Raw genomic sequence first — 25,751 nt, forward strand, 5'->3', positions numbered from 1 at the left:
ACCGTGTCATGTTCTTGAACTTCATCTTCTGGATTAAAGAAACTGATGGCTGAAGCCATTATATTTTCAAAGGTTAAGGTCAAAATTAAGCTTCTGAATCTCTGACACACACTGAATGCACTAACTTATAGATTGCTGAGGACACAACAGCTCCTCATGAAAACCATTTATAGCTAGGTCCTCAGCTTTCTTCAGTCCCATGATAAATACTTCAGGTCTTAAATCATACTTCTGGGTAGATATTTTTGAGACAGTATGTGGAGATTTCTCCTTTTATTGATATCTGACATCGTATGAAAAGCCAACAGAAATCAAATAGATGTCACAGTGAAAGTACATTGTCATTTTTTTCTTTTTCAGGCAAAGCCATTAAACATGCGAGAGAAATCTTGTTCACTGGAGAGGCAGGCATGAGAAGGGGCATTCCAAAGGTTTTGGTTGTCATTACTGATGGGCGATCACAGGACGATGTGAACAAAGTCTCCAGAGAAATGCAACTAGATGGTAAAATGTGTAGATTTAAGAACTATTCTCATTTTCATTTTTTTCCCATTACACATAACTACGGAAGTTTAGACAAAATAAAAGGCTAATTTTTGCTTCCAAATAATTTCCAAGTTTAAATAAAACAGCAAATGTTGAGATTCTCAGAATATCATAAGGATATGGTTAGATTCTGGATATATTTTTGTGATTAATATTACTGTTTTTCATTTTGGAAGCAGTTCTAAAATCATATAGCAGTTAATGGAATTGTTCCCATAATGAAGTATTTAGAGGGCATGATCCTAAGAAACTGTGCTGTTGTCTATGAAATGTAGTCTCATGGTTCCAGCAAATTGAACTGTTTTGTTTTCTATACAAAAGGTCCTTTGAAGTTCTTCTGCATGTTCTTTTGCTGGTTCTAATCTGATCTCATCTTACAATAATTGCCTGTAGGATTTTTTTATTTTTTATTTTTATATGAATTTGATTGGTTATGTAAAGTTGGTTAAGTAGAAATGACTGATACTAAGGTTTGTATCAAAACCCTAAGGACACAGTGCACCACACAGAATGAAACTTAAGGACAGGGAAAAAAAAAGCCACAATCATTCTTTTTGGAGGAGATCTAAGAAGAAATTAGATTTGTGCTTTTTAAGTTGCTTTTAGATGTGGGCAGCTATGAAGGTACCAGGGCATATTACTGATTACTGAAATCCAACGTAGTTGTTGAGCTTCATTGCCTGCTTGTATCATTGTTAGATGTTGAGTTCAGTGCCTTTGCAAATAACATGTTGCAAAATAGTAGAGCATGGAAAACTTGTTTTAAACAGCAATCAAGAAAACAACCTCCGCATTTGTCATTAAACTGGAATCTGTCCCTAAACAAATAAACATGAAAACATGTTTAACTGTCAGGTAAGTTTTGCGGTTGCCTTAGTATCTGTTAGACTTGGAATGACCTTGAGAGGAGAAGGCGTATCATGGGGATTCAGTTGCTGACTGGGACATGTCATCCTAGTTACCCTAGACAAATAACTTTCTGCCTCCCATTTCCTTTTGTGCATGTTGCCCGCTCAGGCTGCAGCTAGGTTGGAGCAGGTACTGACTTGTGTCTGTGATAGAGACTAGCATGAAGAGATGCTGATGTTGGATGAGACATGAAGTTGTTGTTATAATACATTAAATCAAAGTTTTGTTATGCTAAAAGCTCTGCAGAAGGTAATAAAGGCCCCTGGGCCTCATTCGAACTTAAAGAAAATACTCTTTGACTCTAGTAAATTTGGGTCTGGGCCATACATGTCCATTAACAATATTCAGGCTGAGGCAGACAGGGTTTTTCTTTACGTTTTATGGGAAGGAAAATGTAGAAAAAACTTTTGGTTAGTTTGCTGATCATCAAACATACAGGATATGATTCCCATTTCCTTTCATTTCATTCATTTAAGTCTTTTAAGTCAGGCTCAAATTTGAAAATACGTTCATGTCGAATACATAGAACAGATTTGACCAGTGCAGTTAAATTGTTGATGAAATGAGAACGCATTTCAGTGTTCACTCATGAGACAGCAGTAGCTTCAATATTCTGATTAATATATGGCACAGAACAGAATTTGTGAAAAACCTACAGGAAATTAATGTCTGTGCTTTGTATTTATGATATACTCAATGCATGGAGATTTTTACTTGTAATACAGCACAACATTAAATTAGAAAAGCATTTAAACATATGCTGAAACTTTAAACAACTGAGTAATCTTATATGTCTTCAAAAAAAAACACTTGAATATTAATTTTAATTAACTGATTAAGCACAAGTAGCCAAAAGAAATACCTCACAGATAATATGTTACCTTTCTTTTTGATCGCATGCGTGCATTTTCTTGTGTGATAGGGTAATAATAAAATTTCCATCATTGTATTTAATCAGGAAAAGAGCCAATGCAAATACAGTTGTGTTCATATTTTATTTCCACTCCTCAAATGACTCACTAGAGTGTTCTTTTTTGCTTTACAGGCTTTACCTTTTTTGCTATTGGAGTAGCCGATGCTGACTATTCAGAGCTAGTTAATATTGGCAGCAAGCCCAGCGGAAGACATGTCTTCTTTGTGGATGACTTTGATGCCTTCACAAAGATCGAAGATGAGCTGATCACTTTTGTTTGTGAAACTGCATCAGCAAGTTAGCCATTTGATTTATACTTGCTTCTAAAATAAATGCTAAATACTGTGGGGGAGTTTGTAACTATTTCTTATTAAGAGGCATTCTTGAAGATAGATCTTTAGAGCATAAGTTAATACAGATATTGTAACTCTAATGCTATTTCCATAGAAGATTAATGAGATGAAATTGTTATGACTTCAAAATAATTAATGGTTGTTTGCCATAAATCTAGAATAGATCCACTGGCTGTAAGAAAGTTTCTTCACATTCAAAACATTGTTAATGGTTCAGAATTTAGTCATAAAAAGTTAATTGCATTTGTATTTTGTGTGCTTTAACCATCTGTAGGAGCAGAGTTAGCTACATTCATATTTATTCCTATCACAAAGTTAATTTATTACTGGAGACCCAAAAGTTAATATTATCATGGAAACTAGGAGTTGTGGCCTATGGAAAAGAGTGGAAGAGGCCCAAACTCTGAAATCTGTGAAAATGCCACAATTCAGACTTTGTATGAAAAGGAAGGGGAAGACATTCTGGAAAAACACCTAATGGTTAGGGGTCAATAATTCACATGGTTTTAGCTGTATGCCCCCAAAATGTGTAAGCCAGGAAGTAGGCAGTGTATAGCTGATGTTAATCACTTGTGATTGTACAGAGTCCTTGTGCATGGGACTGGGAATTGTCAGAGCCGGTGAACACAAGACTGTTGCTTGTATCCCAGCAATTCTTTGTTTATGACCATAGTCTCTACTTTCAATTGTAGGGATAACTTTGAATGTTGCAAATATTCAATGGTAGCATTTATTTGTCTTTTAAGCTTGTATTCCAAAAGTGATCTCCAAAGATAAGTGCCCTAGGGTGCCGTATTTGACACCCTGCATCTAGGCTTATTGATTTCCCAAGCTGCCTTTCCTGGAAGAGATTAGTGTGCTTTCTTACCTGCCAGAAGAGAGATAAAAACCAGACTTACAGCTAAATGAGTGCACACATCTTAAGGACTGTGTTCACCACTGGTCTGTCTCTCATGAAGGAGTTCAAAAAAGTACAGAGGATTCCAGCTGAAGGAATTGAGCTGGAGCTGAAGTTAGGTTGAAATGCACAGATAAAGAACAGGGGGCATTTGGTTAAAACCTAATATAAGAAATACTTTTTTACACAGTGGGCAGTGAATTTGTTGCCACAAGAGGTTTTGAAGACAGGTTTGTAGAATCATTAAACTTTCATGGACAACAGATAGGGATGTTATATGGAACATGCAGAGATATGCCCTTTGACAACTTTGATACCACCATTGTGGATCCTGAGGAGCAAAACTGAATGGAGTGGAAAGTGGCCAGACTTGCATGTATTTCCTTAGCAGCATCTCCTTTTGCCACGGTTGGGGATAGTGTATTGAGCTGAGTAGAATATTGTTTTGACTTAGTAGAACATCGTTTATATCCTGAAATGTCTCTCCTCTTTTTTTTTTTTTTTTTCAGCCTGTCCACTGGTAACTAAAGATGGCAACAATTTTGCAGGTACACTATTTTTGTGTTTGTTTTTGTTCTGGATTTATGGATTTTTTATTACGTTATTTTCTCAGTATTAGGCAATAAAATTCCCTTTATGTTAACAGCTGTTACACAGATGGTGATAAGAAACTGATGCAATCGATTTTGTCCTTTTTTTTCTTTCCTGTAATGCGGTATTAATTTAATTTAAATTAATAGAATGTATATTTTGGTGCCTTCCAGGATTTAAAATGATGGAAATGTTTGGCTTGGTTGAAAAGGAGTTTTCAGGTGTTGAAGGGGTTTCAATGGAACCTGGCACATTTAACGTTTACCCATGCTACAGACTGCACAAGGATGCCCTGGTGTCCCAACCTACCAAGTATGTCTTTATATGTAAATATTTGTAAAATACACAAAGATGCTTGTCCAGTGTAGGCAATTACTCATTTTAAGGGTTGGTATTTTCACATTAGAAGAGCAGAGAGGATGGTTCATATCTACCTTATAAATAGAAAGAGCATTTGGTGTCCCAAGTCCTCAACCAGTTTTCTTCAAAAATAACAGTTCTGGGTAAAAGTAGGTAAACTCACTAGCTCTTTGGAGTTTCCTCTATGAGCCAATTTCAGGCATGTGCAAGTTTGGCACCTAGCAATTCGACACATGCATATATCAGTAGTGCTTTGTGAAAGACTTAAAAGAAAGACATAACTTATGGAAACTGGGTTGAGGTCTCAGAGTGCAGAATGGCCTATTTTTAGGAAGGGTATCACTATAAATTATCCTGGAAGCTGTTGGTAGTCTATTAAGGTTTACCTTCACCTGAAGTGAGTAGAAAGGGAGAGAAAGAGAAAGAATGGAAGTCTGAGTTGGAGTAGGAAGCTGCTTTAGGTCCCCAACTGAATCAATCTATATCCATCCTTGAATACAGAAGAAGGTTATGCTCTTAATGCTAAAGTGAGTGTGTGTGAACATTTCCCAGTACCTTCCTGAGAGCCAGGATGTAGTTCAGTATCAAGGACTATGTACTGGCAGAGATGTGGAGAAGGCAGTGAGGGAACCTCCTAGGGAACTTGTACATTTGTTCCTCAGAGGGGAAGTGATGGGAAAATCTCTATTTCTTCTCTGAGCAGTGTGCACGTTATGTTTGATTCCACCTTGTCCAGTCTCCCCAGTTTGTGTTAAGTGGCACCAGAGAAAAGTAGTGGCCCTACTGGATTAAACATGGGAAGTGGTAACAGGATTAAGGATTTCTTAGCTGAGGTAAATAAGAAAGAACAACAGTGGGAAATGTTTTTTTAATTTTGTATTTGAAGGCATGTTAGTCTTTGTGTGTGATTATCCTGTTATGTCACAGTTGCATCCATGCTTCTTGGAGCTGTGTCGTATTCTCCCTGTTTAGTTTCCTTTTGAGTCTAGATGGAGTGGAATTTCTAGGGATTAGCATTTCTCACCTCTTTTTCCTTTTCTGCTTCTTCCTGATCGGATCTGCTGCATTTATATACTCTTACCTAGCTGCCACCTCAGCCCAATACTGCTTCATTAGGCATTCAGTCTCTTTCGTGGTTCAGAATACCTTTTTCTTGACAATCTACAGGTACGTCTGAATAATACCACTTCTTTTTTCTCATCTCATCTGTGCACTCAATGCCATTAATGCTCTTTGTTAATTCATTAATTTTCCTATTCTGTATTCCCAAACATCGTGCTTTCCCCACCCTGCTTTTTGAATTTTGTTTTGTTATCTCTTTTTAGAATGGGCATACTTTAAGGCTTTGTTCTCACAACTGTTGAATTCCATCTCTCTTTTCTCTCTGAGAAGTGTACAGTGCAATATTGCCTTTGGTCATCTATAGACCATTGTGTGGAATAGAATGATCATATATCACATCTTTTCCCAGCATGACACATATCTCTACATATTAAAAGTGCCAGAAGACTTTTTGTGAAAAGGATCATATTTTGGGAAAAGAAATGTATTATATAAACTTTTCAGGCTTCTTTCAAATCCCTTTACCATGATTTAAGGAATTAGGCTAATGAACATTTTCAATATACAGACAGTCATTTCAGACTGTCTGTATATTGAATATGTATATTGAATATATGTATATTGTCATAGTCCCATCTTGGGATTTGACAATGAAAGGAAAAATTAAATTGGAAGTACTAAATAACAAGCTTCAGGAAATGAAACAACATGCTTCTTTTATATCATAAACTTCCTATATCTTCCACAATAATTCTAGGAGACTGGGTTGTATATTGGTATTTATGGTCTGTTTTGACTGCACAGTGTTATATTTTGGTTTTGAAATGTATAAACTGTATTCCCTATAATTTATAAAGCATCCTGAAATATTGTCTGTTGTTCCTAATTTCTATCCATTATTTAATGACAAAGGACACTTCTATTGATACAGGTCTTCCAAGCAACTTCTGTTTTCATTGTCTGTTAATTCCAAAAATGGTGAAGGTCTTGCACATGGCTACTATGTTTTAAAAGCCTTTAATATAATAAATTTCAACTTTATTTCAAACTGACCTCTGATTTGATCTCCAAATTTACTAAAAAAAACTTCAGGGCAACTTTTTAAACTTCAAGATAAAGAAAAGATAAATTCCTCATTTTCCCTGAGTATTCTTTTGATAGTTATCTAGTTGGTTAGATTTTGCAAACACTCATATTGCTTCTCATTCTTGATTTCCAAACACAAATGTAGAGTGATACAAAATGCACTAAGTGAACATCTGATGAGTTAAATCACCAGATTTAATGCTTGTTTCAGTTTAAAAAACATTACTTCTTTTACAGGTATTTGCATCCTGAAGGTCTCCCTTCTGATTACACCATTACATTTCTCTTTCGCATACTTCCTGATACGCCTCAAGAACCATTTGCTCTTTGGGAGATTTTAAATGAACAATATGAACCACTGGTTGGAGTTATTTTAGACAGTATGTATTTTAGACAGCATCTTATCTGTGATTTTTTTCTTTAACTATATGAATGGTTCATTCTGTGTCTAGAATTATTACTGCCAATGTTTTAATCTGCTGTTAGAACAACTACCTGAATTTTGAAGGTCATGGTCATGGTGGATGTTTTTTGTGTTGAATGTAACTGAGCTTAATTTGGAGTTGAAGTCAAATTTTGAGTACACTGCTGTAAATTGTAAGTAATGATACTGAAAACCATAGAGTTGCACCTATTGAAAATGGATGTAAATGAGATCTGATTCCTACTCATTTGCTTTAAAGTTTCCACTGCTCCTAATCTAACAGAATCTGTCTTGATATATAACAGTGGTACTGATGGCAGGGTGTATGTACAGGCAATATAATCTGGTCTAGAGCTAGAGAAATGAACTCCTGATGACTCTTCATTTCTTCTTGATTGGAATTGCATGGCTATAAACAGCTATATATAATTTATAATTTAGAATGATTCAATATTTACTTTTGAAAAGATGCAGGTACTGTGATAGCTGTGCTTTATAGCTGCTAATTTTTCTTTAAAGCATGATTTATTAGTACTGATCCTTCCATCTTTCCTAGAATTTTTTGGTTATGTCGTATTGACATAGGTGAGAATTAGGCATTTATCTAGGTTGAGGATCTGTGCCTCAGTTTCTTGTGCAAATCCTACAGAGAGCTAGTGGGAGCGTAGGATCAGGTAGACATATGAGGTGGACTCCCAAATATTGACCTATCCTTCCTGTCAAACCAGGAAAGAGCATTTTGACAACTCATTACTTTTGAATCACTATATCACTTAAGAACATGTTTTACTAACATTTGATTGATCGTGAACCAATCAATTGTCAAGTCTAACAGCTTATAGTTACACGTTTATATTCAGCAAACAATCCAACTCTTAGATTTAACTAGATAATTAAATATTTTTGCAGTCACTTAGAACACATGACAATTTAGGTAAATGTCCTTGGCCCACAAAGTTGTACTTCTGGCCTTTCTCTTAAGCTAGGGACATTTGAGTTTGAATTATTAAAGTGCTATTAAGACATTTTGGGTTATGTTTATCTCTAAATTTGAATTAAAATAGTGAATTCAACCAAAACATAACCCATTGCTATTAACATGATTATTTTTCCACACAAAATTTTGATTTTCTTATTCATTCATAAGATAATCAAAATTCAAAATGTTAAGCAAAATGGAATTCCTTTTCTTAAATAGTTCTACAACATATGTTTTATTTTTTGATATCTTTTCTTAGAAAAGACAACTGACAACTCTGGTTTTCTTTGTTAAACATAAATTTGACCTTTTCAAATAATTTATCAGGCCTTTTCTTCCTCTAACGCAGAGCCCTTATTTTTATTTTCTCACAGATGGTGGTAAAACACTGACTTTCTTTAACTATGACTACAAAGGAGACTTTCAAACTGTGACTTTTGAAGGTCCTGAAATAAGGAAGATATTTTATGGGAGTTTTCATAAGGTTAGTAATGGTAATAGGAAAAAAAAGGCAGTCTAAATGAGAGCTTTTTGTGTTTTGAATTCTTCTTTCATATGATCATACACTGCAAAAAGAAATATATTTTGTATGTTCAGAATCATCTACTAAACTTAAGTCTCTTTGCAATATTGAATTAACGTTAAACTAATACTTGTTTTCATGATGAAGCTGATGTGACCAATTTTCATCTCATGCTTTATGCCTCTATTTTAGAGTTGATTAAAAATACTGCCTTGAAAAGTAATTTAGAACGAAATTGGCTTTTCCTTTTTAAGTTTGCATTGGAAATGTTACCTAAAATGCATAGAAAAACTCCTGCAAAGAAGTTATCCTTCAGAGTTGTTATTTTTAAACACATTTTAAGGGAGTATGACAGGAGTATGACATGTTGAACTTATCTTGGCTATAAGAGATCCTTTAACATTCTTTCCAAAAGCAGATGAGGTAATGCTGAGATTGTAGCACATATTTGTTGTGGAAGGCGCTTTGGTTCACTTTTATTCCTGATATTTATGTCCTTAAAAATAAACAAACAAACAAACAAACAAATAAAGAAGAAAGGAGACTGTGAATTGAGGGATAATATTCACAGAGCTTAACTTCTCTAGACTTCCTTTTTGGTTGAAGGAGCAAGAAAGGGAAGGCAGGTCAGAACAGGAGTTTAATACTGACTCTTTTAAGTTGTGCTTTGGAAAAACATGTGAGGCCATAGCAAATTCTCCTTTTAAATATTTTTCTGCATTTTGAATGATGATCCTAGCTACAAGAGATCAAATTCAAAACTCCAGCTGAGCCCAGAACAAAGCAGCTACGGGAGTTCTTCGTGGCCTTTTCTTATACACACCTTGGGCTCTGATCTACACTCAGGATACTGATATAGAGCAGATGATGCATTTCTACCAGTTCTTCATCTGGCCTGTCCCTGGCAAAATAAAAAAATAATATTTAAAACAAACAAACAAACAAGAAAAATCATGATAGTTGATACACGCCTTTCTGCTGGGAATGGCTCTGCTGCATCAGCAATGGACAACAGAGTGATTTCAAGGCAGAAAGAAAAATCTTTGTTGCTGTACTCTTCTTTTCTATGCTGCATTTGATGTGATTTGATATTTTTTCAGTGTAAAAACTTCATTGTGAAGGGTTTTCCTGTGTGGTAATGTATAATTTACAGAATAACTTTTGCTGCTTAGTTTTGGCTTTACAAGCAGCTATAAAGGTGAAATCCAGTGCTATGCAGCAGGATTGTACAAGGCCCAGGAAATATTACTGACCACACAAATCAAAGGTTCTGTGAGATCTGTGTGGTATATGAACCTTATGTAGACCTTTTTTTGAGGAATAAATTATTTTTTCCCTGAAAATTGCCACTTTTTATGCAGATGTTCCATAAGTAGAGAAATAAGCCATATTGATTAAACAGATTAGAATCACAGAGTAATTCAGGTTGGAAGGGACCTCTAGAGGCCATCAACATTATTTTTTGTGGATCAGTCTCAGTTTTGATAGCAAGCATGAAATTAGGAACTGATTTCAAAAAATGCCCAGCAAATTAATATATCCTATGTGTTTTTTTGTATGTTAATGCATCTTTTCTTTTACTTAGTTGCATGTTGTTATCAGCAAGACTACGGCCAAAATAGTTATTGACTGCAAGGAAGTGGGTGAGAAGACCATTAATGCAGCAGGGAATATTAGTTCTGATGGCATAGAAGTGCTGGGAAGAATGGTCAGATCAAGAGGACCAAGAGACAACTCTGTGCCAGTGAGTAGAACAAGAATACTTTTAAACAGTTTGAAAATCCTAAAAACAAGCATTTGGGATCTTTGCAGTTTATTTTTAAATTAACTTTCTTTGAAATAGAAAAGCTCCATCATTTCAGAAATTCTGCAAAAACCTGCAACAGTTCTCAACTTAAGCAAAATCTATTTTAAATATTTTAATACACTATGTCATTGTTCAGATGTTATTCTCAAAGACATATACAAACACAGTGTGTTCAAAACTGTATTACACAGTGTAGTAATACAATGTATAGCTCACTTGCCTGGAATGATTTTGTTTGTAGTGATAATTGTTCCTCGTGTCTCCTATTCCTTCTTACACTTTGCCCCCATGCACACTGTCCGTTCATTAAATAATTTAACTGATTTGATGCAGATTGCCCTCAAAAAAAACTGGTTTAGTATATCTCTTTCTTATTGAACCATTAATGAGTTCAGTATCTAAATATTAAGATATTTGAAAATGAGAAAGATCCTCCCCAAGATAGGTACTCTTTAATTCCTCTGAAATTATTCTCCTAGCAGCAGTAACTGATCATTCAATTTGCATGGCAGCCTGTAGGTCATTTTGCCTCAGATGTCTTTAAGAAGATTTGTTTCTGTTTTTCAAGGTACATTTAGTTGCTGCGGGAGACTTGCCAGTCTGGTGAGGATCTTGGAAAGGCTTTGCTTTGCAGCATTGTTTGCTGGTTTTCTCTGAACTTTTTTGACCCTAGAAAGAGGTTAGCATAGAATGTGAACCTTGAACTCAAGGCTTGATTTGAATAGGAATGAGGTTTCAAAAATGTATTTACTTGTTATTATATGGAGATACTCTGTTTAGTCAAAAATAAGCCCTCAGAGTATATCTCTGTGTACAAAAATGAGCCTTTAGGGCTTAAACTTACGAATAATAATTATACCAAGCCTGTAAAGACAATTACACAGAGAAACCTTTGTAGTCACTTTCCAATAGAAACAGAAAAAGGCAAATGTAGAAGAACTTGAAATTAAAGGAGGCTTTGTAAAGAGAAGTGGAAAGAAATGGTGTCTTTTGTTAGAACCAAGGAATCTATAAGAGATAAATCAGATTACCCACCCACTGAAAAATCTGGTTTTGTTCAAATGAACTGTAAAGCTTATATAAGACAACAAATGTGTAGCTGAAAAAATAACTTCTTTAATCCATATGACTGTTTAGTTGCCATCAAATTTTACCACATATACCAAATTACAAGCAGGTCAAGAAAGCATGCAAATACCATGCCTTAATGTCTCCATTTTGCACGTTTTATTCATAATGAGAAGAATTTGTGTGAATAGTCACAAGTTTTGAATGAAAGGAGGTGGTTTCTTATATTTTACAAAAGTTAAAGGTCATCAAGGGAAGCTGGTAGGAGGCAGGATAGTGGTTCTTCACACAACAGGTAGTAATGAGTAATGATAATTTTGTGGAAGGCAAGTGTGTAAGATTCTAGGGATGTCTTGACAAATTAATGGAAGGGAAATAGTTGGTGTTACTAACCGTGGAGAAAGAAATCTGGGGTAAGAAATCCCTGATCTGAATGTCATGAAACACTAGTAGACTGTAAGGGAGAAGTATGACTTGTATCTTTGTGCTTCCTTAGATTTCAGTCGTGCCATTGTTGAAAATGGGGAATTTACATGACCATTGAAATTTTTGGATTGCTCAGAAATTTTCCGTTTTCACCAGCTATGTTTTCATGAAATGCTTTTATTTTAGTTTTAGGGATGTTTGTTACTTAAAATACAGGCAACGTGTTACTTTGGAATAATATTGTAGACATTTGCTTCTGACCATGCTTACATGGAAAAGTCTAACATTGTCAGAAGGCTTTCAGCGTATTTTAAATAAATAAAGCAATTTAATCACTTGAATTTCAAAGCTTTTGATATTGTCTCACAGTATCCTTCTGGACAAAATGTTCAGCATAGAGCTAGATAAAACCACAATGCAATAGGTGAACAAGTGACTGATAAGTTTGGGTTGAAGGTTAATAGTAAATGTGGTTGTATCAGGCTGGTGTCCTGTTGCTAGTGGGGTTCCCCTGGGCTCTATTTCAGGATCAGTTCTCTTTAATGTTTTCATAAATGACCTGGACACAGGACTCAAACATATACTAAATCAGTTTGCAGACAACACTAAATTGGGAGGAGTTGTTGACACTCTCAAGGATAGGGCAGCCTTGCAGAGAGATCCTGACAAATTAGGGGGCTGGGCAATCACCTGCTGCATGATGTTTAACAAGCACAAGTGGTGGATTCTGCACCTGGGATGGGACAACCCTGGTTATATGTCCCGACTGGGGGATGGGAGGCTAGAGAGCAGCCCCGTGGAAAAGAATTGTGGAAAAGTTCTGGTTGTTGTTAGGTTGAATATGAGTTCACCAGCGTGCTCTGGCAGCCCCAAGGGCCAGCACTATCGTGGTTGTATCAAGCACAGCGCTCCTAACTGGTCAGGGGAGGTGATCCACTCTGCTCTGTGCTGGGGTGGCCTCAGATCGAGTGCTCTGTGCACATTTGGGTTCCACAATATAAAAAGGACATAAAACTGTTAGAGAATGTCCAAAGGAAGGCAAAGATGGTGAATGATCTAGAGGGCAAGATGTGTGAGGAGCACTGAAATCCCTTGGTTTGCTCAGCCCAGAGCAGAGCAGGCTGAGGGGAGGCCTCATGGCGGCCTGCAGACTTCTGTAATTATCAAAGGTAACCTTTGTAAATAAAAGCTACCTTGCAAGCTACAACATAAGCTTTGCTGACATACAGAAAGCCAAACAAATATAGAAAAAGTCTTTTATAAAATCATGGTAAGTGGGTGTGATTATTAAAATAGTCCAGATTCTGTACAAAAGGTTGTCATATGCAACATAAACCTCAAAAAATTGTTTATATATAATTACATGTGATCATGTGATTTTGTTGTTGTTGTAGTTGTTATTATTATTATTATTATTACTATTTTCTGGGGCATATCTGTCCTTTCTTACACATTAGATGAAATATGTAATGTTATAATGCTATAATGTTATATTCCTGAGTTTAGAAGATAACATACCTGTGCAATGTGTTATGTCTTTTCTTTCTGCTAGGTCCCTTAAGATTTCAGTCAGAAATTACTTGACCTCTTCCTATTGATTACTTTTAATATATATAAGGTGGCTGTCTGTTAGACAGCTTAAATACATACATACTACTACATACATACATACATACTACAAGTATGTCAGCACAGGAGCTTGCCCGTTGCGAGAAGTGACTGTTCCACTGTGTGCTGATGTGGCCTCACCTAGAGTGCTGTGTGCAGTCTTGGGTGCCACAATAGAAGAAGGAAGTAAAGCCATTAGAGCGTGTTCAAATGTGGGCTATGAAGTTGGTGAAGGGTCTAGAGGGCAATATGTATGAGGAGTGGCTGAAGTCACTTGGATTGTTCAGCCTGGAGAAGAGGAGACTGAGGGGAGGCTTCATGGCGGCCTGCAGCTCCCTCACGAGGGGAGCGGAGGGGCAGGTGCTGAGCTCTGCTCTCTGGGGACAGCGACAGGACCCGAGGGAACGGCATGGAGCTGGGACAGGGGAGGATCAGGCTGGGGGTTAGGGAAAGGTTCTGCACCCAGAGGTGGTCGGGCACTGGGACAGGGTCCCCAGGGCAGTGGTCACAGCACTGAGCCGGCTGGAGTTCAAGAAGTGTTTGGACAACGCTCTCAGACACATGGTCTGAATTTTTGGGTGGTCCTGTGTGGAACCAGGAGTTGGACTCGATGATCCACGTGGGTCCCTTCCAAGTCAGGATATTTTATGATTCTAGGATTTACAAAACAATTTTGAGGGAGTATCTCCCAAATCAATATTTTTTCCCACCAATGCATACAGTGTTCTACAGTTTAATGAATGGACAGAAATTTATCTGAGATAGATAGAATAAAAAGAGTATTAAGCTAAAAGTTCATAACACTTTTAACAATCCTTATTAAGAGGGCATCTCCAGGTTAGAAAGTCCAGACAGCTAGAGCAGGGAAACTTGTCCCTGACAAGCAGCAAGTAATGATCTTTATTCCTTCAGTGAGACTGAATGAAAAGTCAAGGTTTAAAACATTGTTTATATACAATTCACAAACTTTGTCTTTATTAATATTTAATTTTCATTGAAATTTAACTTTTTTTTTTTTTTTTTTTTTTTTTTTTTACCTCCATGTGTGTACTGTCAAAAGAAGTAAGATGTGATGTAGTTGGCTGTTGGAAAAGTTTTGCAAAACCATGCCTGATTAGATAAGGATGGGCAGACTTTTCTGAATTACTGGCTCTGCTTGCAATATTGGATATCTAGAAAGCAAAATCATTATGAATACACAGACTTATGAATAAATGCCTAATAGTAGCAAAGAAAGCTTTGTTTAGTTATTTAGCTTGAGTCAGAGCAACCCACATAATATTTTAAAATAAGAATACTGACTCATTCAACATTTGGATGGTGAATACAGCAATTCAGAGAAAGTCTATTTGGTCTTTATTTTACACCAACATGTTTTGTTACTATGGATCTCTAGATTGTCAAATCCAGTATATGAATGCATATACACGCCTATGTAGGGCTGCATAAAATTAGCCAATAATGTCAGCCTTCCATTATACAGCATAAGAAAACATCTTGGGATGGACTGGGTCATGGAAAAAATGGCAATACTAATTACGTCTGACCCTGAACTGATTTCTGTACAACCAGCTGAGGTGTTTCTAAATTCCTTGTTGGGGATATCTTACTTGCTCGAGTGTGGTACCATGCAAATGCCCAGCATCATTTTGCGTCCCAGGGCAGTATGCTCATGTGACACCCTGCTCAAGTAGTGAGTGCTCCTGGAACTAGCCCAGAGATGTGTAGTGGCAAGGCATCTAAGAAGCTCTACATGGAGCCAGCTTGTATTTGGCATAGGTTGGGAAACGGGTTTATTTGACTCGGGATAGGACTTTGTGGAGCCAACCCAAATGTCCAAAAGCTGCCTTCATGCTGCACTTCAGCTGCCCAAGTTGTTGAACATGGAGCCAGCTCAGATGTGTCTGTATCTGTAGTATAGTATGTCTACAAAACAGCTGTCAGATAAGGAGAAAATCTATGTATATGAAAGTATCCCTTTGTTTAAAACAAAACCATTGACTTCTGTAAGAAAAAAAATGAAGCAAAACCAAAGGTGCACATTTGTATTTCATTTTAATACCTCTAGAAGCAATGAAGTTTTAAGAAAATCTTTAATTTCCTCCCTCTGTTCTAGCATTAACATAATACCCCTTAAAATAGTCATTTGCAATTGCTTAAATGAATATAGGAGCAAAACTCCTATCTCTAGATCTAGAGATCATTCTTCTATCTCTACCCATTCCGCAATATTTTTAACATGTGGGGTTAATTTAATGGGGTGTTCTGTTCCATTCCCTTCTCTACTCAGTATGCACATAAATGAGGCATGGAAAAAGAATAGAAATAGAAACTGCATAAAGCTTCATCTCTCTAGACCCCTTTGTTCAGTTCAATGCTGTAATGGAGACAATTGGTTTTGCCATTGAGTTCTATTTAGTATATTGTTTCTGAGTACCTCATGGCTGTTATTTTTACCAAATGTGTGTTCTCTAGATTAAATTCTTGTCCAAACCATGTTCCCAGACGTGAGGTAGGAATTTTTCTTTCTAACCAAAGTTGTCGTGTTGAGAAAGCTTTTCACCATGCTTAAACATTCATTGCCTGGGGATAATATGGGTAAGAGAGGGCACATTCTAAAATAAAATAGAACTGGAGACGATGATAAATATTATTTGTGGCTCAGCTCCAGTGTATGCAATAGGCTAGAGGAGACCTTGTCCCAGATAAAATCTGAGCACCAGACCAATGGGATAAGATAAATTACTCAATTTTGAGAAGCTAAACTCTCTTAAGCCTGTTTCTTGGTGCCTCTTTTGCTGAAAAAAAAAAATACCGAGAAGCACCATTGGATGAAACCAGGAATTGAGTCAAGGAGGCAGAGTTAATCAAACAAATGTCTATAACATTTAACCTTGAGTAGTTTGGTCGTCATCATGGCTGATAGTTTGGACAAGCTGGTTAGAACACAAAGCTTTTACCATTTAAGTTAGTGTATTTGTGGCTAGCTGCTCTAACTTGTGAACAAGTTTGGTAGCCTTTCCTCTGCCTAGACTGAGTGCTTGAATGAAGGTTGCTTTTCTTTCTGATGGTTCTGTTTTGCACTGATCTTGAAACTAACAGTCATCTTTTAAATCCTCCTTGTTTTAAAACAGTTGCAGTTACAGATGTTTGACATTGTTTGTGCTACCTCATGGGCCAATCGAGACAAATGCTGTGAGCTTCCTGGCTTGGTAAGAAACCTTTTTCAATAACTGTAGAATTTACTTTTTTTCTCTCTTTTTTTTTTTTTCTTTTTTTCTTTTTTTTTCTTCTATTGAGACATTATTTTAATGAAATAGATGGTTAAGAGTTTTCAAAAAAAAGCCCAAGTGTACTTGAATTACTTGTCCTACTGGTAGTTAATGTGATGTATGTTTCTAAATCAAGTGGGTGCTTTTAAGGCACCCATGCAGTATTATGTCTTAGATTCATAAAATTCTTAACTTCTGAATCAAGGACATCAATCTCATCCTATCTTGATCTTTCCTTAGAGAGATGAGGAAAATTGCCCTGCCCTTCCTCATGCTTGTTCCTGTTCAGAAGCTAATAAGGGTCCTCTTGGGCCTCCTGGACCACCGGTAAGGTTTTCTTCTGGTTTTACTCAACTGTACCAAATTGTGCAGTGGCCACCTTTATCCAAGACATGTGAACATACTGCCATTGTATAACTAATAAGATTGAGTTAGGGTTTCAAGCATTGGCAAAGGGATAAAAATGACATTCCATTTATAGCAAAGAAGTCAAGTAATATGCTGTAAAAAAACTTCAGTCACCCAGTAAGTGGAACTAGACAGTCTCCTCTAGAAAACAGTTGTTTAACTTTTTCTTCCATCTCAGTGTAGTATCTTAGGGGATAAATTCCCTTTCTCTATGTTGGCTTTTGGAAGGTGTCAGGTAATGGATCGAACCAGACAACTGAGATATGGCAGATAAAGGTCAGATAACTCGATCTCACATCACAAGACTGATTCCTGGCAGTTTAAAAAAGTTGTAGGCTCCGTTTACAGTGGTGTATTACTGGTTTAGTTTAAGAGATTCCTAACTAGAATATATGTAGAATGGTCATGTGTTTTTTTCTTTTACAAATAGATTGAGAACTCTGATTGCCATTTTAGGGCTGCTTGCTAGGCAAGGTTGACATAAGGCCACTTTGTGAACTAGTTAGAACTTTATGTTTCTCTGCTCTTACTGTGTTCTGGATGCTACAAGAGCATGTTTTGAAGGTAAAGAGCCAGTGAAGAACGTGAAGGAAAACAAGTTTCTGAAAGTACTCAAATTACATGAGATACATGTTCAACAATAAAATTAACTTGCACATAAAATATTCACATGTTAGATCCCAGCAGATGCTTATCCTAGCAACAACTCAGAGGTTAGTCTTTTTGCAAGAACTGTTCTTCAGCCTCTGGGTACAAAAACTTGAAAAGCAACTCAGGAGACATTTCATTGAAGAAGTGTATCTTGAACAGGGAAAAAAATATTCTGTTCTGTTCTCCTATTTGAATGTAGGTTATGAATCAAGTATGGATTAAGGTTTTAATTCCCATGTACTGGTGTCCAGATTTTTTCTGTGAAAAAAGCAGTGAGATGATTCAAGAGTCCTTTAACCACATCTCACAGTAAAATAAAACATGTTAAAAATTATGTGATCGGAAAGATGTGTGTTGCTACAGTTCAAAATGCATGCAGATCAAGAAATGCCAAAGCTCAATCCAGGAATAAAATAATGTACTGTTATTTATTATGTTTAGGATTAAGAGTATTTTGAGTAGGATAGTTCTATGCAAGAGTAAATTTAAAATCAAGTAGAAAAATCATTGCCTGGTCAGGGGAGCATGTGATTCTGGAACTCAGCCTCTTATGAGTGATATTTTATTTTGCCAGGGAATTAAACGGCATAGCTCAGGAAAGAAAAAAAAAAAAAAAAAAGTAAGAGGTCTAGGAAAAAGCAGAGCAAAAAAATAAATAATTAACAGGGTATGTCTCTGAGCCAACCAAGAGTCAGAAAGTCACATAGTCACATGTGCTATGTCTGGTCAATACTGCTCCAAGCTGTTAAAATATCATGTGACTTTTCTCTAAGCCAAGGATTTTTCTGTTTTAGGGATCAGAATTCTTCCATGTAGCCAGTTTTAAACATTATACTAAAAAAGACTCACAATAAAAGGCTTCCATTTGTTTGGGACTGTATCTCTGGAATACATTATTTAAGATCTTTTAGAAAGTGGGTCATTTTGGGTAAGACAAAGTATTGTTTAGAGTTAAGATTATCTGGCAGTTTTCATTATGGGTTACTGTTTTTATGGCTTAATCTGCCAGAATTTGATCATGCTGTTTGAAATCCCCCATGTAAAACTAAGATAGCACACAAACCTGATTCTTTCATTGTGAGAGGAGTGCTACAGAACTGGAGAAGATGAGGAAGGAGACAAAAAACAGTATTGGAGGACTGGAGAAGTTTAATTGCAATGAAAACTTTCAGTACTTCATAGGTTTTAACCACTAAAAAAAGAAGGATGTGAATTGATCAGAGTTGATTAAGAACTGTTTCTGGGGGAAAGTACCGTCTATAAAGAAGTTATTTAAAAATAACAGAAAAAGACATAACAGGAATTCTTGGCTAAAACTTGAAGTCAAAGTAATGAAAAATGTGAAATTAGTCACACAAGTTTAGTAGTGCTGGGGCTTAACTACCAAAATAAGTTTATGAGAAAAATAAGGGAGGCTTTTGTGATGTTTTCAACTGAAATCAAGGCTCTTCTGGAACTCAGGATTTTACGATGCAAAGGTTACCGGGTTCAAAACATGGCTAAGTGAAACTTGTTGTGAATCTTAAAACATATGATTTAATGGGTCATCATCATATGATTTAATGGGTCATCATCAGGCTATTTTTAAATATATATCCTTACTGAGTAAAAAAAAAAAAAAAAAGTTAATGTTTTGGAGAACAAAATGGGAGAAAACTGTGATTATGTTAAATAGTTGTCATTATTCTGATCAGCATTTGCGTAGGAATTTTTTATCTGATAGAGAGGTAGGAGAAAGGCAAAGGTAGAAGAAAGGGCAGAGGGAAGCTACTGGACTGGAATGCAGAAATGTGAGGACCTGGAATTTGGGAACTAGCAACTGGAACATGATTCTGTTAAAAGCATGGGATAAGATTTTATGTTGGAGCTGAGACTTGACAGCAACAGAATGGGTTGTGGTTATTATGGAGCTGTGGAATGGAAGTGAGAAGGCTGAAGGAACGGGGACAATGAGTAGAAAACTCACTGAGATCACACAAAGACTGTATTGTGATACCTTCACTGAAGAGCAGGAGTACTCTGGTACAACCAAGCATTTCTGTAGTTGACATTCCTATTTAAAATAACACTGTTCACTTATGGTGCTGTACATGGTCCTTTTTGAATACAAAGAAGGGCAAAGTCCCTGCAATACTTATATCCCAAGAGACTGAGCAATACACTCAAGTGGGGGAAGACGGAAATTGATCTGAAAAAAAGTGAAAAACAATCTTTATTTATACTGTCCTAGAGGACAAAGCACATCCAACATGTATATGCAAAACACATTCATGGCAGCCATCCATAGGTATATACAACTCCAGTGTTTCAGATGATACTAATAAAAAAGTCAACAGTTGGTTAATAAATGATTAACAGATGTAGGCACCACTAAAAAAAAAAAAAGTAAAAAAAAGAGAAACATGGGCAACGATTATTTTACCTAAGTGTAGCTCTAAATTTAATCATGGAAGATCGACTAGATCATGGAGTTGTCCTTGGTGAAAAATATTCCTAAGTAATTGGAAACTTGGCCTTTAACAATGTGGTGATCCTGGGGAGGGCAGACAGATGTGCAGGAGGTTTCGGCATCTGGAGGGGAACCCATGACCACATGTATGCACTTCCATCCCTATGGCAGCTTTCAGTGTTATTGTGATGCTTACATGGTGTGCATTCTTGGCTCTGGAAAGTAGTTACATACGTGTTTAAATCCACTCCTGTGTATGACCACACTTCAATATGTTCTCAGTTTAATTACTCCACTGGAAGAATCTGGACAGGATATTCACTATGATTCAAGAACAAGAATGAACTCTTTGGGCTGTTCTGGATTTCATTTCTGTTTATTTGAGGGTTTTGGTTTTCAGCAAATCCTGTGCTTGTGCTTTACAGGGTGGCCCAGGTGTCAGAGGTGCCAAAGGTCATCGTGGAGATCCAGGTCCAAAGGTACTTTGCACAGCACTTTACTGTTGTCAGATGCACAGGTTCTCATTTTTTCCCTGCTGCACATAAACTGTGAAATAAATCCCAGATTGCCTCTGCTGTTGTTGGGGAAAATGCATAGAGAATTGCCATTGGAGTTTGGTGCATCTATCTCTTTTCATAACAATTGCTTGTCATGCTTGTTTCTTGATGAAATAAATAAATTTCAGAATGCTGCTATCACAGCATAAATCTCCCCCTTTTTTTTTCTTTTTTTTTTTTTTGTATTTATAAAGGAACCAGTCCTTTTTCAAATGGAACCCTAACTGTTCACTCAAGTGTTAACTCCTATTTCAGATGTTTTTGAGTCTACTGGCACTGAATTCTTTAAACAGAAGCTGCCTTTGTCCATGCGATGAGAATTTATCTTATGTTCTGTACAACTTTAGGGACCAGATGGACCTCGAGGTGAAATTGGTGTTCCTGGACCTCAGGGACCTCCAGGACCACAAGGACCCAGCGGACTTTCTATTCAAGGACTTCCAGTGAGACTCACTAAAGCAATAGGGTTCTTTTCTGTAATGTTTGGAACAGGGCTTTATCTTAGATTGGAGAGAAATACCTTTTGGAGTCCTGACCAGAATCTGAATATTAATATTTGAGTTGCACTCACAGATCTGGGTTTAACCTACAGTGGAAGTGCATGCAGTGCCAGCATTTCTGTTTGTATTTGGATAGGAACTTCTAGGTGGTTGGAGGGATTTGATCAACCTTAGAATATGACCCAGGTATGAGCATCCAGGCCTTGGGACATGGAAAAAGAGTCGTGGTGAGGGTTGTAACATGGCCCCAAACCAAAATACTGATCTTTTATGATATCTTCAAGTTCTGGTATTGCTCATTGCAGATGAGTTTTGACTTGAAAGGTATATCCAAGCAAGAACACCATATCTGCTGCCAAAATTAAACAATAGTATTCACTGCATTTAAGGAGTCTGTCATCACAGGAGATGATTAGAGTTTGCAATGCTGTTGTGAAATAAGTCTCAGAATATTGTCATAAGGACCCACTGGTAGAATAATGTACCAGCAGGATTAATTTATTTTATATACCTTTCCAGTAGATGGGTACACACAAATCTTGAGAAGTACCAGATCCATATATTTTTCTGCTAGACTTTTTTTTTCCAAATTTACTATGGTATAATGCTCTTTCTTCTTTTTATAATACTGCTGTAATAATATAATGAAATGATTTCTCAAAACAGCATATTCTTGATGCTCTCATCAGAAAATAATACAGAATACATTAATTATACGATTGGTTCTTTTGTAGAGGAATGGTGTTGCTGCATAAAGTTAATTAGAATTAGTTTGTTATCTGGAAAAGTTTATCATACATATATTCCATAGAAATCCAGAGGATTCATCATTATAGGAAATATTCCCGAGGGCTGAAGTGGATTCCTTTGAGCAGAACAGAAAACAGCTACCTTTTTTGTAACACAATGGGTATAGTTTTGCCAGGTTAATTCCGAAGTCTTTTAAAATGAGTTTTATTTTATTTATTTTCTGGATTCGCTAATCTTCACTTACAGGTTTGCAAACTGAGGTTTGATTTCAAAATGAAAAAGTCTTTTTTGCTTATTTGTTTGTATGGTTGTTGGTTGGTTTTTCTTTTCCTAAAGATGCTGAAAAGAACTATTGCAAATAGGAAAATAACCATATATTTGTTTTACAATGTGTGATTCTTAATCGGCAGGGGCCACCAGGTGAAAAGGGAGAGAAGGGAGATCTTGGTTTTCCTGGCCTGCAGGTATTCCCTAAGTTATTCCTCAACCTGTCACTTACTATGTTTGAATGTTGAATTTGCATAATTTTGAATTTAAGGCACATATCCAAAGCTGCCGAGAAGTGTGTTGCTGTGCTAAATTTGAGTGGAGGTTCAGGAGCAGGAATCTAGGTGTCCTGGTATGCAGTGACCAAATCATTCAGGACCTGAAGAACCAGTTGTTTGCTGTTGTTTGCTTGACCTTGTTAAAAACAGGGACTTTATGGACTCAGAAACTATGGACTCTTAGATTTCTGCTTATGTAGTGAATAATCGGTAGCATCTGCTTGGTTTGCCTTTAAACTCAGCAAATTCCTCCTGAAATTATGTAGGAGGATGGATCAGTCACTCAATTGTTCTTTATGATATCTTTCACAAGATCAGCATCTTAGAAAGCTGTAAATTTCAGCTAATCTTATTCAATTTGGTGTCTGCCATTTGGTCTGGAGTTTGCGTTCCAACTTAGCGCCACTTCCTGGGGTCATTTGTTCTTCCCTTTTCAAATACTTTTCTTCTGATTATATCCCTCCAGTATTTGTTGGTTGTTCCCAGGTTCCCCCCTCTTGTTCATATGTTCTCGGGATAGTAAACTCATACAGTCCTTCCTCATAAATCAGTTTTGTCAGTCTTCTGGACCACTACAGTAATGGTCCCAGACTGCTGCTCTGCAGCCTTCATGAGCCAGAGTGAGATTTCATCTGAACAACGTGGAGCTCTGCTGGATGTAATTTGAAATCATACTCAAGCAGATATTTCCCCTTTGATATGGCTGCGCTGATTTCAAACAAAATGGTAGCAGACTCCATTCTAGAAAAAAAAAAAAAAAAAAAAAAAAAAAAAAGAGAGTAAAATATCAATTCAATTTTTAGGTTAAGACACTGATTCCTGCAGTGGAGTTATATTGACACAGCACTGCATTGACGTAGATTTCTTTACAACTTAGTGGCACTGGAAGCCTGATGTGACTAAATTGTCAATGTTACTAACAGAGGATTGCACTAGGGAATGTGAAGCCTGTGGTTTTTAATAATGTGTGTTTAACCATCTCTCATTTCACAGAAATACCTTCTTTACTAAATCTCCTCTATGGCCCCACCCATTATCAAACTCCCTAGTTCCTCCCATTTATCCAAGAACATGCCATACAGTATCATTGGAAAGTGATTTTGTTGTATTCTGTTGATCTCATCATTTGCCCTCCCTTTATAATGCTCAGGGTGTCCCAGGAGCCTCAGGTTCACCTGGAAGAGATGGAGCTCAAGGCCAAAGGGTAAGGTAAAATGAACAATTTTGCATTTGTTTTAAGAGTTTCCATTCCATGATGAATGTGTTTCCCAGTGGGGTTGATTTATTATGGTTTATGTCACATAAATTCTGTTGTATCTGGAGACCTATAACTCTGTGCCAGTCATCAGAAAAGGCAGAGATAGGGTGGAGACTCCTTTCTACTAAATCAAGATTGGGAAATACTAGGTGAGTAATGGGGAGCCACGCACTGTGTTTGTATTTAACACACTTCATAGGAATAGAGGTCACTTGTGCCCAGCGCTGTCAATTAGTTCATTTACTTATACATTTAAAATTAGATGGTGGGAAAATGTTGCATAATTAGCATACAATGTAGTGCAATGATCTAAATTTACTTTCTAGCTAATTAATGAATAATAAAGATGATTGCAAGGGAATTTAATATGGAACATAAAACAACACCTGTAGAAACTACCGAAGTAAGGAAAATTTGAATGACAATATGGAAATTGTCAACCTAATTCTGCTTCTGGTAGAGCAGATGAAGATACATATAGTCTGTGTAGAAATGAGTAAAAAAAATAAATCATCATATTCATATGTGCAGTTCAAACTTCCTCCATGGAAGGCCTTTCACTTCACTGTTAGCCAGGTGCTGGCAGGTGATTGGTATAAGAGTACGATAGCATTGTTACTGTATACAGCAGAAGTTCTCTATTAAGTATGACTTTTCAGCTTCCCTTCAACAAGATTTCCATGTTTATGATAATGGTTTGGATATTTTGATGTAACTTTAATTTCTGAGAAATCTGGACCTTCCTTAGATTTCTGGCATTATCCTGTAAACTTGTTATAAAAAAAAACAAAAACCTATAGTGATAAATGTATTGAGCTCACTGCTATGAGTTTAAAGGTATGCCTAAATACTTCCACTATTGTGAATTTAAGCACATGCTTTAAGCATGTAAGTTATTCTGCTGAATTTACTGTAGAATTTAGGCAATGCATAGATGCTTTTATCTCAAAGAAAGAAATTTCCCCCTAAATTCCCCAAACTTGGCATCACCTGTTCATCCCCAGGTTAATAAAGACCCAGAGCCCGATGGACATTTGGCTTTTTGCCACCATGCTTGTCTAATCTTGATTGTAGCCAGGTTGAAGTGGTTTGTTTTTAAAAACTGTATATGTGAGTGGTATGTGCTTCCTCTTCCTGCATTTCTGGTCGCTAGTGAAAAGAAACATTCTGCAATTCAGGGCAAAGAGCATCCAGAATTTTTGTTTTATGCTGTAGCCAGTATTGTCTTTAGCAGTGGAGGCACTCAGCCTCCACGTCTTTCTGTTAGCCAGCAGCTCAGAAGTGATCTGGTTTTCTCCTACATGTGGAACTCAACAGGTTGATGCAGAGAGATGATATTTCTCAGAAAAGCTGGGGGTCAGGACTAGGGCAGCAAAAGCTTTTGATACAACCTGGAAAGGGCATGCAGTGCTTATTTTATAGAAGACCCCAGTGTTGTCTATAATGAGGCAGAGCAATTAAAGAAATTGCCGTTTTTTACAGATAGAGTAATCATGCTTGATTCATGTGTTCGCTTTCTTCTGGCATTAATCAAAGGAACTGGATAAACAGCCTAGATCACATAGAAGGAGGTCTGTTAGCCTGCTAATGTCTTAGTGTGACCCTTATGCAACATTGTCCAGCAGCAATTATTTCTATGGCAACAAACAATGATGTGAGACTAATTTTATGGTGTTTTAACTCATTTAATTCCCATGAAGTTATGACAACATAAAATTGCTTTTAATGGGTGAAGATTCAAACCAATGATTTCACCACAGTCTCTTTGAAGGCCAAGCACTGGAGAAAAGCATAATTATGAAAGACGT

General features: G+C 36.7%; 1 protein-coding gene across 2 annotated transcripts in view; it reads left to right on the plus strand.

Moving 5' to 3' along the window:
* The window catches only part of COL14A1 (collagen type XIV alpha 1 chain), a gene marked incomplete at its 5' end in the record, with an annotated part of 120,167 nt that overhangs the window by 71,711 nt on the left and 22,705 nt on the right, over positions 1–25,751 (plus strand). For both annotated transcript variants that reach the window (XM_084281298.1, XM_084281299.1), the window contains 13 exons: positions 361–504; positions 2,501–2,665; positions 4,129–4,167; positions 4,384–4,522; positions 6,956–7,098; positions 8,496–8,605; positions 10,230–10,388; positions 16,688–16,765; positions 17,066–17,152; positions 20,759–20,812; positions 21,238–21,333; positions 22,551–22,604; positions 23,836–23,889. In XM_084281298.1, the coding sequence (XP_084137424.1) occupies positions 361–504; positions 2,501–2,665; positions 4,129–4,167; positions 4,384–4,522; positions 6,956–7,098; positions 8,496–8,605; positions 10,230–10,388; positions 16,688–16,765; positions 17,066–17,152; positions 20,759–20,812; positions 21,238–21,333; positions 22,551–22,604; positions 23,836–23,889 (1,322 nt within the window). The remainder of the gene's footprint in view (positions 1–360; positions 505–2,500; positions 2,666–4,128; positions 4,168–4,383; positions 4,523–6,955; positions 7,099–8,495; positions 8,606–10,229; positions 10,389–16,687; positions 16,766–17,065; positions 17,153–20,758; positions 20,813–21,237; positions 21,334–22,550; positions 22,605–23,835; positions 23,890–25,751) is intronic.

The sequence above is a fragment of the Netta rufina genome (assembly GCF_964035555.1).
Source record: "Netta rufina genome assembly, chromosome: 2".
Taxonomy (NCBI): Eukaryota; Metazoa; Chordata; class Aves; order Anseriformes; family Anatidae; genus Netta; species Netta rufina.